This window comes from Pichia kudriavzevii, chromosome 2 (assembly GCF_003054445.1).
Source record: "Pichia kudriavzevii chromosome 2, complete sequence".
Classification (NCBI taxonomy): domain Eukaryota; kingdom Fungi; phylum Ascomycota; class Pichiomycetes; order Pichiales; family Pichiaceae; genus Pichia; species Pichia kudriavzevii.
In genome coordinates, this window is record NC_042507.1 from 395754 (window position 1) to 411443 (window position 15690).

A 15690-nucleotide genomic window follows, 5' to 3' on the forward strand; every position below is an offset into this window, starting at 1 on the left:
TTACAGAATGCTTAATATATCACATGTATAGATTACAACACGACTCCTCTAATCTTCTTGAACTTCATCCTCTTGTTCAAACTCACCTAGTAGGTCTTCTAATGAACAATTTGGATGAATTATGTAAATAAGTTTTTTGTTAAGTTCCTTATTCTTACGTCTTCTCCAATTGTTTTGCTCTGCAATCGTTGCCTCGCGCTCAGCCTCATTCATATCAGGAGTGATTATTAGATCAGGAGGCATTTGATCTTGGGTAAAATCAGTCGGATCTGGATTCACACGCATCAAGACATTATCCTTAACAAGTTTGTTCAACACTTTCTTGGCAATCTTTAGCTCCTTGTAGTATTCTTGAACAGAATCAAGTTGGTCTTCAATCGCATTCATGTACCAATCCAACAATTCTTTTTGTGTATAACCAGTTGTAGCAATATTTTCTTCATCACCATCATCGGCATCTGTTCTATCTATTTCGTTCTCTCTTTCCTTGATTCTTTGTAAGAACAGGTTACGAAGGTTGACAAAAACTTGGTATGGAATATGCGTCTTCTCTTTTTGGGTGGAGGCCGATGCATGCTGGGATTGCAGATCTTGAGCAGACCTCATATCTTCATCACCGTCCTCTTGCATACCATGATCACTACCATGATCTTCATGATTATTGTTTCCACGATCACCAACAGCGTCTGTATTATCATCATAATCATTATCATCATAATCATTATCGTCGATCTCCAAATCTTCCTTCTCAACTCTGATGATTGATTGCTTCAATAGGTCATAAGCTTCGGCAACAAACGCTGGCACAACGTCATCTTTACAATTAGCCCTGGCAATTGCTTCAGATAATCTAATAAGAGATTCCAACTGTCTAACTGTAATCCTATAACTTGCCCGACCATCTTTTCCATCATCCGCACGCAACTCCTTATACCTTTGGATCAAGTAAGCTCTTGCTTCCCTTGTAAGCCTAGGTTTGATATTTCTGGCATACCTAATATATCTCAGTACTTGCTCCTTGGAATAAGGCGGGTGCAATGCATCATCTCTGAATAAATGCAAGTTAACAATATGGGTAGCCAACTGTGTATCGACAGCCTCATTACATTCATCCAAGATAACAAAAAACAAATCAAATCTCGATAAAATTGGCCCCGTCATACTCAAATTACTTCTCAACCCTACTTTTGTGTTATATCTACCACCGATTGGATTTGCAGCAGCTAAAATAGATGTTCTTGCATTTAGAGTAGCATGGATCCCTGCTTTGGCAATTGAAATTGTCTGCTGTTCCATTGCTTCATGAATAGCCACTTGATCAGCAATATCCATCTTATCAAATTCGTCAATACAGCAAATACCGTTATCTGCTAACATTAAAGCACCAGCTTCAATAGTAAATTCACCACTTTCTTCATCCTTAACAACTGAAGCAGTCAAACCAGCAGCTGATGACGCCTTACCTGAGGTATAAACTGATCTTGGGGAGAACCCGTTCACCCATTTCAAGAACTGCGATTTTGCACACGATGGATCACCAACAATGCAGACGTTGATATCACCCCTGAGGTTTATTCCTTCAATAGTTCTTTTATGAACCCCACCCAGTAGTTGCAAAAGAACCCCCTTTTTGACGACCTCGTGTCCATAAACTGTCGGGCAAATTGATTGAACCAATTTAGAGTAAACGTTTCTATCAGAAACCATATCTCTTAATTCATCAACCTCAGACGAAGTTAAATTCGACAAAAAAACTTCCAAGGAAGAACTGCTATCATCTTCTCCCTCATCTAAATCTTTGCCTGACATTGAACTAACATGACAACCTAAAAATGCAATTTTATAAGTTAAGTCACGAGCCCCTAAAGATCTCATATTAATACCAGAAGTTAAAGGATCTGAAGCAGCCGAGGAACCCCTAGTACGAATTGTTGCAGCCTTAATTCCCGGCAATTGGTACTGTGTTATATCAGGTAAAACTATCTCTGTACCAGTAAACTTACATTTATCCCCCGGCTTTGCCTTGTCAACTAACTCACCCCTCAAAATGATGTCCAAGGTACGTGGCATTGAACCATTCGGGATTTCATTTGAATTCTCTTGTATTCTCACTTTTTGCCAATCTAAAAAATGGGATTTGGCAATATTCAGCGTCCATTCTGATTGATTCACACATGTGTTATTAATACAAGAGGTAGGCTCTGTAAACTTAAAAGTCTGTTCGACGTTGGTGATTAATGCCTTACACACATCACACGTGAAAGCGGCTTTGTAAAGTTCGGGCCTGATTTCACTCGTTCTGGTGACAGTGCCTGAAATGGCCATCAACATACCAATATTTTCTGCCTTTAACTCTCTAATTCTATGAACTGTAGATAAATTGAAAAATGAAAGTTGAAAGTCTCTTTCGACAGACTTAGAGGCGTCTTCTGTGGCCGTAATAGTAGTCGAGCGTCTCAGATATTCTGGCTGATGTTGTGCCACAACTTTACGCAAAGCAGCTTGAAGGGCTGGCAAGAACCTATAAAATTGCTCCAATATTGCATCTGCCAAAATACCGTCTTGGTAGGAAACTAGATGCTTAAAGTCAACTTCAAGTAAGGTGCTTTCATCATTGACCATTTTAGCAATTTTCCCAATATACAATTTACCGTCAAAATTTTCATCATAACTAGGATCATCCTGTGGGATCTTGAAAGATTCTAAAAACTCTTCAAACGATTCTAAAACAGTCTCGGAAATTTTGTCCGTAACTTTTGTAACGTTTGCAACACCTCTATTCACACGTATCCTTTGGGCTGTTTCACTAGCTTCTGGCGCACCGTGCCCTAGATTGGGATTCTCATTGCCATCTCTACCTGTAGTAGAATGTGGCAATCCACTACTAGTTAAATTACCTCCCAAAAACGAAGACTGCGTATTTTGGTGTTGTGATGTTTCGTCTAAATTGAAATCAGAAAGCTGGGAGGACAATGGATTTTCTCTGGGTCTACCATATGAGAGTAGCGGCGACGAGTTAACGTTGGACATTGATGAGTATAGGACCTGTGCTTCGCTTCTTCTTGTCCCTCCGAAGAAGATACAATTATGAAAATGCTCAGCACGTATATTTTGTTGAACTTTGGGCATACATTCACGCATGGCTAAGAAATTTGGTGTTCGAGATTTTCTATTGCGCACTTCAAAGCTTGAAGATAGGATAAATTTAATTACACTTCCTGATTGAGACATACTTTATAATAAAAAATTGTGAAGCACGTTAAGCTGATGAGGAAGGGTTGCCCAGCTTGGGTAGGTATAAACGTAGTATAACGGATAGAATATAAGAATGATGAAAAGACTAATAATTTTTAAACGAAATATAGTGGAAAAACAAAGAGGAAGAAAAAAAGATTCTACTCAACACAACCAATAGTAGACTTTCATAATCCAGTTTTTAGGCACAGGTTCGATATAATTTGCTTCATCTTTTTCTACCTCTTCGAGACCAGTGAAACAATCGATTTGTCGAGATGGAGTGAAAAGTTTCCAGTTTCTATACCAAAGCATATGACCAACATATAGAATAAAGACGATTGGTAAGGTGATATAAGCAGCAACAAAATCAGAGCCATTGAAATTAAAAAAGACGCCATAACCATTAGTGATTGAGATTAAGGTGAAAAAGAAGATGGTGAAATATGCACCTGGAATTTGAAATTTCGGTCTGAATGTCACTCTGTCATTTAGGTTATGATAATCAATAGCTTTTCTGAACCGCAAGTAAATGATACCAATGAATATCCAAGAAATGAATCCTGAGACAGTCGAAATGTTTGTTAACCACGTGAAAACAACAGAAGAAGAATTGGAGACGTTTAAGTAAGAAACCAGTGAAATCAAGGCAGTGAGAGTGACAGCATAGTAAGGAACTCCCCATCTGTTGGTTCTACCAAACAGCCTTGGAACCTCCCCTCTGATGGCCATAGAATGCAAGGTTCTTGTTGCCGAGAAGAACTGGGAGTTACCGCACGAGTATGCAGACGAGAGGATTGCCGCGTTGATGATGTGGTTCAATACAGGGATTCCTGCATTTTGGATACCAATAACGAACGGAGAAGCAGCAGCAGTGGAGGAGCCCTGGGAGAGAGCGCCCAATAACCTTGGATCATTGGATGCAACGATGACACCGATGGTAAGAGATCCTAGAACATAGAAGACGATCATTCTGTAGATGAATCTATTTGTTGCCTTTGGTAGATTGACCCTTGGATGTTCAGCTTCTGAGGCACATGCTGTGATCAATTCGGGGGAAAGGATGAAAGCAAATGCAGATTTGATAATAGAAGTCCAAACTGCCAAGAATTTTCCAGTATTACCATCAGTTAAGTGTTCAACGAATGCACCAGGGGTCTTCCAGTAATGGAATCCCAAAACACCGTGAGAAGCAGGAGCACCACCAAAGAAGATGACTATTCCAACGATGATCAACCCAATAATTGCAAAGATTTTCAACAAGCCAATCCAGAACTCGATTTCACCAAAATACTTGACATTACTGAAGTTGATTAAAACCATTGTAACACAGAAAATAGTAATCCAAGCACCAGGGTTTATATTTGTCCAATACTGGATAACAAAAGCAGCAGCCGTGATTTCAGTAGCCACAATCAACGCTTGAACTTAATAGATGTTCATACCAATGGCAAAGGCCAAGGACGAATTCCCAGTGTATCTGGAGGTCAATGCGAAGATGGTCGTTTGGCCAGGCAATGGTATGAAGGTAACCATATCTGCCAATTGGTTCATGACAAACCAGACAAGAAATAATAAGATTAAATAGCCGGTGAGTAGTGGTGCAGGGCCGGCCGCTGCCAATGTTCCTTCTGAAGCAACAAACAACCCTGTGCCTATTGCACCAGCTAGGGCAATGATTTGCACATGCCTTGAATTCAAGAACACGTGCATTTGGTAGCCCTCTGATGTTGTTGTTTCTGCTTGCTCGGGGTCGATTTCCTCAACTTCAATTGTGTATAGGTTATTCTTGTTGTCATTTGAAGTTGGTGAGCTGTCGTTTGACTGTGAAGATTGAACAGACATGATTATTTGGTTGTTTATTGGAAACATGGTTGTCTTTGAAGGAACCAGACCCTAATTGGGTGGGTATTGTGTGAGTTTGAAACAGGTAAAGTTTGAACACAAGTTTGACCAGAGGCCATTTCCTTTATACATCACCTTTCTTGCACAAGGTTGAAGATAAGAACATAGGAAAGAGGAGGCTCTATTTAAGATTTTACACCTGACAATGGTTTTAGGGTAAGAGGCCGCAGCTAAAGCTTAACGGTGTATTGTGATTCTGCCAAACAAGGACACTCAACAGTACAAGTCCACTCTTCAAGTTCAAGGCATAGAGGTGTTGGTTGTAAGTCGTTCGCATAGTGTTACCAAATAGGTGAATATTATACAAGATTAATGACTACGCCAAGAATGACCGAAACTAAAGTCCGACAATATATTTCGGGAAGAAGAATATCAGGGACAGCATTGATGAGATAATAAATGAGATAAGCAAAGCTTAGATAAGAAACGAGTAAACCATATTGAATGGAGTAAGTACGCGATGAGCTGCGGTGATATGTTGCACCCCCGAAAAGGGAGTGGATATAATGCTGCTCTGCAGTTTCTTGTTTCTTTTTTTGTTTTACCTTTTTACCGCGAACAACTATTCAGGGCACGTGTCACGTGACCCAAGCGGCGCATGCGCCACGGGTGGGGCGTATCAGGGATGAGTGTATCCAAATAGTTTAGGAGCGAATCCTCAAACGAGGAGCTGTAAGTAAAAAAAAAAAAGAAAAGAGAAGGGAGGGAGGTGGTGTGTTGCATACCGAATTGGGAAAAAGGGGGTGGGACCACAAAATTAGGATACAGCAGAAGAGTGGTTGTTGCTGTTGCTGTTGCTAATAATAGCCATAAGAAGGGGAATGCGTAGCTACCGGTATACCTTAGTAGATCCGATTGGGAGAAGATTGTAAAATTAAGAGGAGGTTCGAATGCATGTGCTCAAAAGCCCAACGGACCTGAGACAACCGTTTTGGAAAGAGAAAGAAGGGAACAGATGGGGTGGACAGGTCATGCACGAGAAATCAGTACCGGTTCCCGGAACAAGGTGGGATTGCAAATAAGGAATTGGGAATTAGAGACAAGTGTGTAAAATAGACCAGGACAATTGGGCGATCTCTATACTCTTTCTGCACTGCAGCTCCATGTTAACACCGTACAACACCGTATGGTACAATAGAACATTGCGATTAGATGCAATAGAATTTTATGTACTGCAATGTGGTTTCCTGTATGGACGTTTCTCGTCTCTCTCCCCGCCTTTTTTATTTCCCCGCATGTTTTTCCGTTCCCCCGCCTCGATCAATATTGCCATGCACTAATAAGCTTTGAGATATTTTTTTTTCTTCCCGTTTCTGACTGTTCCGGTTTTTCACGGTCTTGAAGTTTCCCATCTCTCTTATGACAAACCTGAGACAACAATGGATTGCAAAACGGGGGAAACCAATAGAGGTATTCAAATGAGGCCGCTAGAGAGAAGGATGTGTTGTCAATAACAGAACGACGATATTACTAGGACAAGTAGTGTTGTAATATTGAGACATCAATATAGAGAAGTGCATTACTGAAGTTAATACATCAATGCACCATTACTAGCTGCATTGATGCATTTGTCATGCACACCCCGTTTTCCCTCCCTCCCCCGGACTTTTGCGGAGAAAACAATGGACGGCTGAATAGCGGAGGGAGGCAAGAGCGGAGAAAACGGGAAATCTTACTATCGGGAAAGTTTATTTTTGTCTATGCGGAACCGAGACAACAGTAGTAAGTCCCGGAAGAAGGTAAAAAAAAAAATAAGACGAGAAGACAGAAAGACACTCACTACAGTAGTGAAGGTTTCCTAGACAAGCAAAGAGTGTTGATATACCAATCTCATTCACGCAACAACTTCAGTAGATTCCATCAATACAATAGCTAAAAGAGACGATTAAGGATAGCAAAATGAATTTCTAGTTTCCCTTCATGTAAATGGTAAACAAAACCAAGAGAAACACCGAGAAATAGTACCTTTGTTAGAGCCGCATTTAGAAAGTAGATTTCCCAAATCCTGCATGACTCTAGCAAGAAGACATTAGAAAAGCAGTGCGGGGAATGAAGGAGCCTTTGCATTGTATTTCTTTTTTTTTTTTTTTTTTACCGTTTACAACTAAAATAACCCCATGGAGAGACTATTTTGGAATGACTACTAAAGTGGGAGGAAAAAAAATAACGAGCTGCATATAGTACGACTCAACTGGAACTAGATGGAACTAGATGGAACTAGATGGAACAACAAAAGAATGGGCTGTCTATACTGTGTCATCCTTTAACATTTTTTTTTCCCTTTGTCCATTTATCCTTTTACATAGTGCACAGAGAGACTGCCTTAATGACACTATTTCAGTAGACTAAACGCATTCGACCTAGAATGTTCCGGCCCGGAAGGAACGGCACGGCCGAGAACAAACAAGGAGAGAGGGAGTCGAAAAAGGGAAAAAAAAAGGAAAAAAAAAAAAAAAAAAAAAAAAAAAAAAAAGGAAAAAAAAAAAGGAAAAAAAAAAAAGAAAGGCCCTTAGTTCCTCTTCCCTTTCTTCCCCCCTCCCTGTGTTCAATTCCCGCAAGGACATGAACACCACATCGTAAATACCTTTCCATTTCTTATTTCCCTTACTCCACCCCAGCCCCCCCCATTTTCGCTGCATTTACCTCCATTTCTGTCCCTCTCTATAAGAGGCGCTGATCTTAATGACAGTCAATTTCAATGTTTCTTTGTTTTTCCCCATATTGGTGCATACACATTGTTAATCTCTTAATTTAAAAGTGCGCTTCCTCTAATGGTGTTCTTTTCATTTAAATAGGTCTAGGTATCCTTTGTCTCTCCATTCTTTACTTGGTTTTATTAAACTTGCTCTCTCTTGTTTTTTACTTGTTTTTACTTGTCTTTACTAATCTTTGCTTCTTTCCTTTCTTACTTCCATAACTAATAAACAATAGACACGCTGGTCCATCTACTGATCATTACCTTCTGTTTCTATCCATTCGTAAACATAAAAACAAGCACGACTCCAACATTACCATGAAAGGCCTATTATATTATGGAAGAGAAGAGATCCGCTACTCAGAAGACATTCCCGAACCACAAATTAAAAACCCAAACGACGTCAAGGTCAAGATTGCCTATTGTGGCATCTGTGGTACTGATTTGCACGAGTTTTTAGATGGTCCTATTTTTTTCCCACAGCCAAATGGCCGTTCCGAAATATCCGGTAAAAAATTGCCTCTTTGTCCAGGTCATGAATTTTCCGGTGTTATTGAAGAAGTTGGCACTGGTGTCACCAAGTTTCAAAGGGGAGACCGTGTTGTTGTTGAAGCAACGTCCCATTGCTCCGACAGAGAACGGTATAAGGACGAAATTGAGGATAAGGACCTCTCCTTTTGTGCAGCGTGTAAGGCAGAAAAGCCAAATTGCTGTAAACGTTTGTCCTTTGTTGGATTAGGTACTGACCATGGTGCCTTTGGTCAATATGTCGTTTATGGTGAAGACCATATCTTGAAGATTCCAGATGATTTGCCTCTTGACTTGGCTGCCTTGGTGGAACCTCTATCGGTTGCATGGCACGCTGTCAGCTTGGCCAACTTTAAACCGGGACAAACGGCAGTTGTTTTAGGAGGCGGTCCAATTGGATTATGTACTATTCTTGCATTGAAGGGCCATCAGGCTGGTAAGATTGTCTGTTCGGAACCTGCAGCTATTAGAAGAGAATTGGCTGAAAAATTGGGAGCTGAAACTTTCAATCCAATGGATCATGAAGACCCTATTGCAGAATTGAAAAACTTATTACCTGAAACTGAAGGCTTTACCGCTTCATTTGATTGTTCTGGTATTCAGAAAACTTTTGATACTTCTATCGACGTTTTGGGTCCAGGAGGTTCTGCAGTTAATGTTGCAATTTGGCCTAATGTCCCTATCCAATATGTCCCAATGTGTTTGACCTATCAAGAGAAAACCGCTACAGGTTCCATGTGTTATGTCACTAAGGATTTCAGGGAAGTTCTTGATGCCATTGCAGCAGGTCTCATTGACCAGAAGTCAATGAGGTTGTTGGTGACTGGTAAAGTTGAAGCTAAGGACGGAATTGAAGGCGGGTTCATGCAATTGATCAACCACAAGGAAACAAACGTCAAGATTTTGATTGCGCCAAACGGACTCGATATGTGATGGAGAATAACCATGTTGTCCATCATTATGTTTGTCGTTTGCTCTCATTTGTCTAAGTTGCAACATGTAATCTCGTGCAACACTTTCAACTTTCCTTCTTCTCTTTAACTTTTTCAATTCCTGTATTAATCTAATTAATTTAATGAACTCTTTATAAAGGTAAAGCTAAACCAAGCGCAAAAGTATCAATAATAACCTCAAATAAAGTAAAAAATTGAAAGAAAATAACCATGGGGCGTGATATTAACGGAACAAAATTATTATCTGTGTAGTCACATGTACCGCGTCAAGTACTTGCAAATAATCAAAGTGGTGTTTAAACATCACCACCATGCATCCTTCTTCCTCTATGTTAAAGAATACCCTATTGGTTAGACGTTGTTGATGGCCAGGATGCAAGCTTCGACCCCTGTATTACCGCCAATTGGATCAGTGATAAGTTTGCCTAATTCAAGCGATATTGCAATATTAAAGTATGTCGGATCAGTCGACAATCATGATGGTGTGTTCTGTGGACTGGAGCTATGTGGAGCCCTGGCATCAAGTGGTAAAAACGACGGCATCATCAATGGCATTGAGTATTTCCAAGTCAGTGTGCCAAAAAGTGGCTTATTTGTACCATTGAGAAAAATACTTGGTTGGTTATCACATACTCATACTCAACCACAACCACAACCACAATCATTACCGCAATCACAACCACTATTACAACCGCAATTACTACCCCAACCAAACTCGGTATCAATAGAGTCAACTTCTTCAGGGTCTGTTGCTGCTACTAAGGAAATAGAGGAACTAAAGCGACATATCATTTCGCTTGAGAAACAGCTCCTACTACGTGAAAATGACCTGAAAGAGTTAGATATCCAGTTGGACGAGTTGGATGCAACTCTGAGATCTAATGATGCACGATTGGCCAGGAAGGAGGAGCGTTTCAATAGATACAAGGTTGAAAAGGAGGAGGAAATCTCAATGTTGCTAACAACAATTGAATCTCTGGAAAAAAAAATTGTTGAACTGGAGGAAAGGCTAAGTGTGCAACCACAAGTCCCAGATAACAGTGAGCTAGTCAAGCGTATCGAACAGTTAGAGAAGGAATTGAAGCTGGAGAAGGATAATTTTAGTAGTTTCAAGGCTCAAAAGAGTAATGAAATCAATGAATTGAGGAAATTTGAAATGAAAAACTATACTTTAGAACTGGAAATCGAAAAATTGAGGGAGCATCAACACAATGAAGATACCGACTCACTTGTGAATGATTTGAGGAAACAGATCGAGGAGAGGGATGAAAGGCTCAAAGAATTAGAGGGCTTAAAAACTATTAAATCAAGCGGAGAACTACCTATTTATAAACCCCAAACTGAAGTTGACCCTTCAGCTGGACGAGAAGATTTCTGTAATTACTGTGATACATCAGGACACACAACAGGTGATTGCCCCTATGAGAAGGATAATTTAGAAATTTTCTGAAGTCTTAACTACAGCCATGGTCAAACTGCTTTATAAAAGTCTGAAATATATAAATATATAAAATATATACAAGTGTGTATTATACTAATAATCTTTGAAATTTCCCACCCTCTGTTCCGTTTACACTCTAAATCTATGTTTAGGATCAACATAGAATGGAGACCATATACCTCTAACAGATGGATTGGAAGACACAACAGTATGTTTAGGCTTGGAGAGCTTCTTACCTGAGGAGTTAACCAACAATTTCAGTTTGTTTTCAATAACATCAATATTCCATTTTCTAACGCAGATTTGCTTGAAGGTATCATTTTCATAGTTATTAACATTGGCATTAGGTGTGCTATATTCTCCCTTGACAATCGGATGTTTACCTGGCTTCTCAACAACCCGGAACTCAATTTCTGGATGTCTTGCTGCAAATTTTGGTAATCTTTGGCGTAAGAAATCTCTCATTCCTTCAGAAGATCCTCCAAAGTTGCAGTATTGTAGTGTAATACGCTTACAAGGGAGCACAAAAGCTCCAACACCATTGCGTGAACGCGATACTTGTTGTAAAACTTTGATTCCGACCATCTTTGTTAATCCTGTTAATCTCTACTGACAAAAGAAGAATACAGATACTATAACAAGTTCATCACTTGCACTCAAAACAGGAAAAATCTCTCCATTTTTCATGCTCGCCAGTATTTGAGAAACTACTGAATTCCAATGTTCATCACTGTAAATTCACACACTGGTCAAAAATCACTTCTGTGGTGCGACGCGTCGATTGCTCCTCCGTTTCCATAACACCACATTAATAGGTGTTTGTGCCTTCTGGTTGTTGAAGTACCTCTTTCTCTTCAGGTTCCCTAAAATAACGCCAAGTTACAGCCAATATCTACGTCGGTCAGTAGGCGATTGTTAGCAAATAAATGCACAGACGTTTTTTCAGTACATCTTCCCGTGTCAATCGTCACTATTCTTCTACATTTAAGGCATCCAATCTAGGTCAGAATTTGGCGAAATATGACATTTATGCATTGGCTGAAAAACCCGAGAACAATGTCGAGATGATTTCAGACGACAGTATAGTATTTTCCAACCTAAAGGTGATTCGTTCGCCGAATAAGCAGCAAGAGCCGATTGGGGCATTGTTATTGAACAACCAAATTTTCGAAATTAACTTAAAAGACACGGAATTTCACCACAACAATGTCGTTGTGGAGCTAACTCCCAAATTGTTTGACATTCTATCCCTGGCGTATCCTAAACCAGAGCTCATCATTGCCGGATTGGGGAAGCGTACACGAATGTTGGGTCCGAAAACAAGAGAAAGTTTGAACAAGTTAGGTATAAGAGTGGAAACCAGTGACACTAAAAGCAGTGCCCTAAGTTATGATTTGTTGGCCACTGAAAGATCACCTGCCTTGGTTGCCTCGATAATGTTACCACCGAACCTGTAAATGAAGAAAGTATCGTGTTTGTACAAATACAAAAAAACTATATAAACGAAATAATTTAAATAACCTTGAGATGGCCACTCAAAATGAATCCATAGGCGGTTAATGCAACAATACTTAACAAATTAGCACCCATACTCATGCCATGGAACTTTCCAAACTGTTTATCAAGCGCAGAAACCTCACCGCTCTTAACAGCTGCTTCATTGTCACCGTTGTATTTGGTATCAACAATTTCCCAACGTTTAGTTTTGAAATGAGCACATTTAGGTGTTAAGTAGGCAATATTGGCAATGCCGCCCAATGCTGAAACTCCTAGCAATCCAAGGCCAAGTGTGGAAATAGTGTATGGTGCCGTTAAGCCAATAATAATCGGGGCAACTGATTGGGTAACAAATTGTATTGGCAGAACTTTACCCTGAAACTCCCCAAACTCACGGCGGGGAAGTGTCTCAATTGCCTTGAAAGAGGCAACAAACGAATGGAAAGTTGTTGACCCAAAGGTGTAACCATAAGTCATTAAATGGATTGGAAGTAGGTAGGACATTTTTATTCTTCTTGTTTCTTTATTTGTAGAATTAGGGGAATAAAGAGGAAAGGAATATAACAAAAGGAGTGGAGCAAAAGAAAATTGTACGTGGTGAAACCAATTTTATTAAAAAGTCATGCAACCCTAATGATACTGACCATAAAAAATATAAACTTTACCTCGGATCTTCCTCGGAGTTCGTTTGTTCATTGATATATATATATAAAACTACCTGTATTTATAAGCTTGTTTGCATACCCATGTATCTATCAGTATAATTCATTATCTACAGTGTAAACTAACTTTAAATACAAATCAATAAATCTATGTATTCAGTATCCTTCAGGGAGCATACCAAGTTTATCCATTCTCACCCTAACGGCGTTACGGTGGCCATCAAGACCTTCAACCTCAGCCAAATCCATAACTGCAGGACCGATGTTCTTCAAACCTTCCCTTGTGACAACCTGAGAAGTGATGAACTTTTGGAAGGTTGCTGTGTTCACTCCGCTGTACATCCTAGCATAACCATACGTAGGTAATGTATGGTTAGTACCGGAGGAATAATCACCACAAGATTCTGGCGATAATGCGCCAACAAAGACAGAACCTGCATTGTCAACCTTAGGAACCCATTCTTCTGCGTTCTCAATCTGCAAAATCAAATGCTCTGGAGCATATTTGTTGGACATTTCAAATGCCTCATCCAGCGTTTTGACTACAATTGTAGTGGAATGTGCAATACATTTTCTAACAATGTCGACTCTCGGTAGCGCTAAAGCTTGTCTATGGACAGCTTCGTCAATGGAATCAACTTCTGCGTCAGTCATGTCAACAGCCAGTAGAATGACCTGGGAATCGATACCATGTTCAGCTTGTGAGAGTAAATCGCTGGCAACAAAATCAGGATCGGCATGCTTATCAGCAATGACTAATACTTCAGATGGACCTGCTGGCATATCAATGGCACATAATGCATTGGAATCATTAGAGACTAACATCTTAGCAGCAGTGACAAATTGATTACCCGGACCCATAATTTTATCACATTTTGGAACACTCTCGGTACCATAAGCCATAGCTGCTACAGCCTGTGCTCCACCTGCCATAACAATACACTTGGCGCCAACCTTGTGTGCTACATAAACAACCTCTGGAGTTAGTTTACCATCCTTACCAGGTGGAGAAGCAAAGATAATCTCCTTGCAACCAGCAACTAATGCTGGAACAGATAACATCAACGATGTTGATGGCAAAACAGCAGTTCCACCTGGAATATAACAACCAACCTTCTCGATAGGCCTAGCAAATCTAGAACAGTAAACTCCTGGCGATGTTTCCACCGTTAGAATATCCTTTTGATTTTGAGCTTCGTGGAAAATCCTGATATTTTCAAATGATACATCGATCGCCTTTTTTAGCTTCTCTGAGATTTGCATCATATCAGGCTTGTAAGGAGCAAATAAAACGGGTGAATCTAACTGAACCCTGTCAAACTTAGCAGTTAACTCCAATAGAGCCTTATCTCCGTTCGCCTTGACATTCTCAACAATCGGAGTAACCAATGACATAATATCTGCCGATTTCTGGATTGGTCTTTCCAAGCACGCTTCAACTTCTTCCTTTGATGCAGTTGCAGCATTGATTCTATTCAAATAAATCTTGTCATCTGGGCCAATATGTCTTTCATTAATTTCCGACTTCTCTGTTGATTGCTTCTTTTCAATAAACTTAGGTTTCGCATCGCCCTTTCTTCTTGAAACTTTCAATGCTTTCATGTCCAAGTTCTTTTCAATATCAGCTAAGGTAACATTATATTTCGCACATCTAGCCAATGCAAAATAAAACAGATCAGCAGCCTCCCAAGCAATTTCTTCCTTGGTTTTGGCATCTGCTAACTCTTCTGCTTCCTCTTTGATCTTAGCGTTCAACAACGATTCATCATCAAAAAGACGTTTAGTGTACGAACCTTCTGGTGCATCTGTTTTACGTTGAAATAGAGTCGCTTCCAGGGCTTTCAAGCCTGTAAAATTGCCAAAACATGAGTTAGTACTCAGGTGGCAAAATCCAGATCCAGATTGCTCGACTATTGCCTTCAAACAGTCGGAATCGCAGTCTAGGTCAAAAGAAATTAATTTTTGGGTTGCACCAGAGGTTTTGCCCTTATACCATAAACCATGTTTCCTGGATTGATAAACACCTGTACCGGTTCTAATTGATTCGGAAATAGAAGTTACAGATGAATACACGAGACCCAAAGATTGATTTGATGAATCCACAACCAGAGTAGTGTATAGTCCATCTGCACGATCGGTGACAATTTTAGGGATAATAAAATCAACTAATGGATATTGACCCTTGACATCTTCGTACTCATTTGTCAATAAGTCTGATTTGATAATCGGAATATAACCTGACTTAACGAGCTTTTGTAATTCCTCAAGGGATAACGTGTCTTCAACATAAACAAAAGCAGTAATCTTTTCATCAATGGTCTGCGGTAATGATGATCCCAAAACGTAGGCAATAGACTGATATTGTTTGTTCTCGGATGCCTTATATGTAATTCTTGCATTTGGGATTTTTTCAAGAATAACACTTCCTTGTTCGGGAGTTGCTAAAACCGAACAAACTCCATTGTTGTATAATGAGAGTAATTGTTCAACAATAGCATCAGATATCTCATTGACCGCCAATTCGACAAACACATTCAAGTTTGGAGTGTACTTGGAAATTTGAACTATTGCATCAGTATTAGATCCATTAAATCTGTAAAGAGCTTGGCCAACAACAGACAACAGAGGTTTGCCTGTGGACTCATAAAGTGGGAGTACAGGAAATACCATAATGAATAGTATTGAGAAAGTACTTGTGGATAAGAAAGTGACAAATGTGCTGTTTCAGTAGACGGGGGAAAAAAAAAGAATGTGGAAAACTTGCCTTAAAATATT

General features: G+C 39.8%; 8 protein-coding genes across 8 annotated transcripts; 3 read left to right on the forward strand and 5 right to left on the reverse strand.

The window, feature by feature from the left end:
- Nucleotides 1-48: 48 nt before the first annotated feature.
- C5L36_0B02090 (uncharacterized protein) lies at nt 49-3231 on the reverse strand (the record flags this gene model as incomplete). Its single annotated transcript, XM_029464563.1, has 1 exon — nt 49-3231. One exon carries the CDS (start codon nt 3229-3231, stop codon nt 49-51), a length of 3183 nt encoding a protein of 1060 aa, XP_029320422.1.
- Nucleotides 3232-3399: 168 nt separating this feature from the next.
- Nucleotides 3400-4557, reverse strand: C5L36_0B02100 (uncharacterized protein; the record flags this gene model as incomplete). Its single annotated transcript, XM_029464564.1, has 1 exon — nt 3400-4557. One exon carries the CDS (start codon nt 4555-4557, stop codon nt 3400-3402), a length of 1158 nt encoding a protein of 385 aa, XP_029320423.1.
- A 3595-nt stretch (nt 4558-8152) lies between these two features.
- C5L36_0B02110 (uncharacterized protein) lies at nt 8153-9295 on the forward strand (the record flags this gene model as incomplete). Its single annotated transcript, XM_029464565.1, has 1 exon — nt 8153-9295. The coding sequence occupies one exon, from the start codon at nt 8153-8155 to the stop codon at nt 9293-9295; it is 1143 nt and encodes a 380-aa protein (XP_029320424.1).
- Nucleotides 9296-9679: 384 nt separating this feature from the next.
- On the forward strand, nt 9680-10765 carry C5L36_0B02120 (uncharacterized protein; the record flags this gene model as incomplete). Its single annotated transcript, XM_029464566.1, has 1 exon — nt 9680-10765. One exon carries the CDS (start codon nt 9680-9682, stop codon nt 10763-10765), a length of 1086 nt encoding a protein of 361 aa, XP_029320425.1.
- A 120-nt stretch (nt 10766-10885) lies between these two features.
- C5L36_0B02130 (uncharacterized protein) lies at nt 10886-11341 on the reverse strand (the record flags this gene model as incomplete). Its single annotated transcript, XM_029464567.1, has 1 exon — nt 10886-11341. The coding sequence occupies one exon, from the start codon at nt 11339-11341 to the stop codon at nt 10886-10888; it is 456 nt and encodes a 151-aa protein (XP_029320426.1).
- Nucleotides 11342-11682: 341 nt separating this feature from the next.
- Nucleotides 11683-12213, forward strand: C5L36_0B02140 (uncharacterized protein; the record flags this gene model as incomplete). Its single annotated transcript, XM_029464568.1, has 1 exon — nt 11683-12213. The coding sequence occupies one exon, from the start codon at nt 11683-11685 to the stop codon at nt 12211-12213; it is 531 nt and encodes a 176-aa protein (XP_029320427.1).
- A 55-nt stretch (nt 12214-12268) lies between these two features.
- On the reverse strand, nt 12269-12757 carry C5L36_0B02150 (uncharacterized protein; the record flags this gene model as incomplete). Its single annotated transcript, XM_029464569.1, has 1 exon — nt 12269-12757. The coding sequence occupies one exon, from the start codon at nt 12755-12757 to the stop codon at nt 12269-12271; it is 489 nt and encodes a 162-aa protein (XP_029320428.1).
- Nucleotides 12758-13071: 314 nt separating this feature from the next.
- Nucleotides 13072-15585, reverse strand: C5L36_0B02160 (uncharacterized protein; the record flags this gene model as incomplete). Its single annotated transcript, XM_029464570.1, has 1 exon — nt 13072-15585. One exon carries the CDS (start codon nt 15583-15585, stop codon nt 13072-13074), a length of 2514 nt encoding a protein of 837 aa, XP_029320429.1.
- Between the last annotated feature and the right edge of the window lie 105 nt (nt 15586-15690).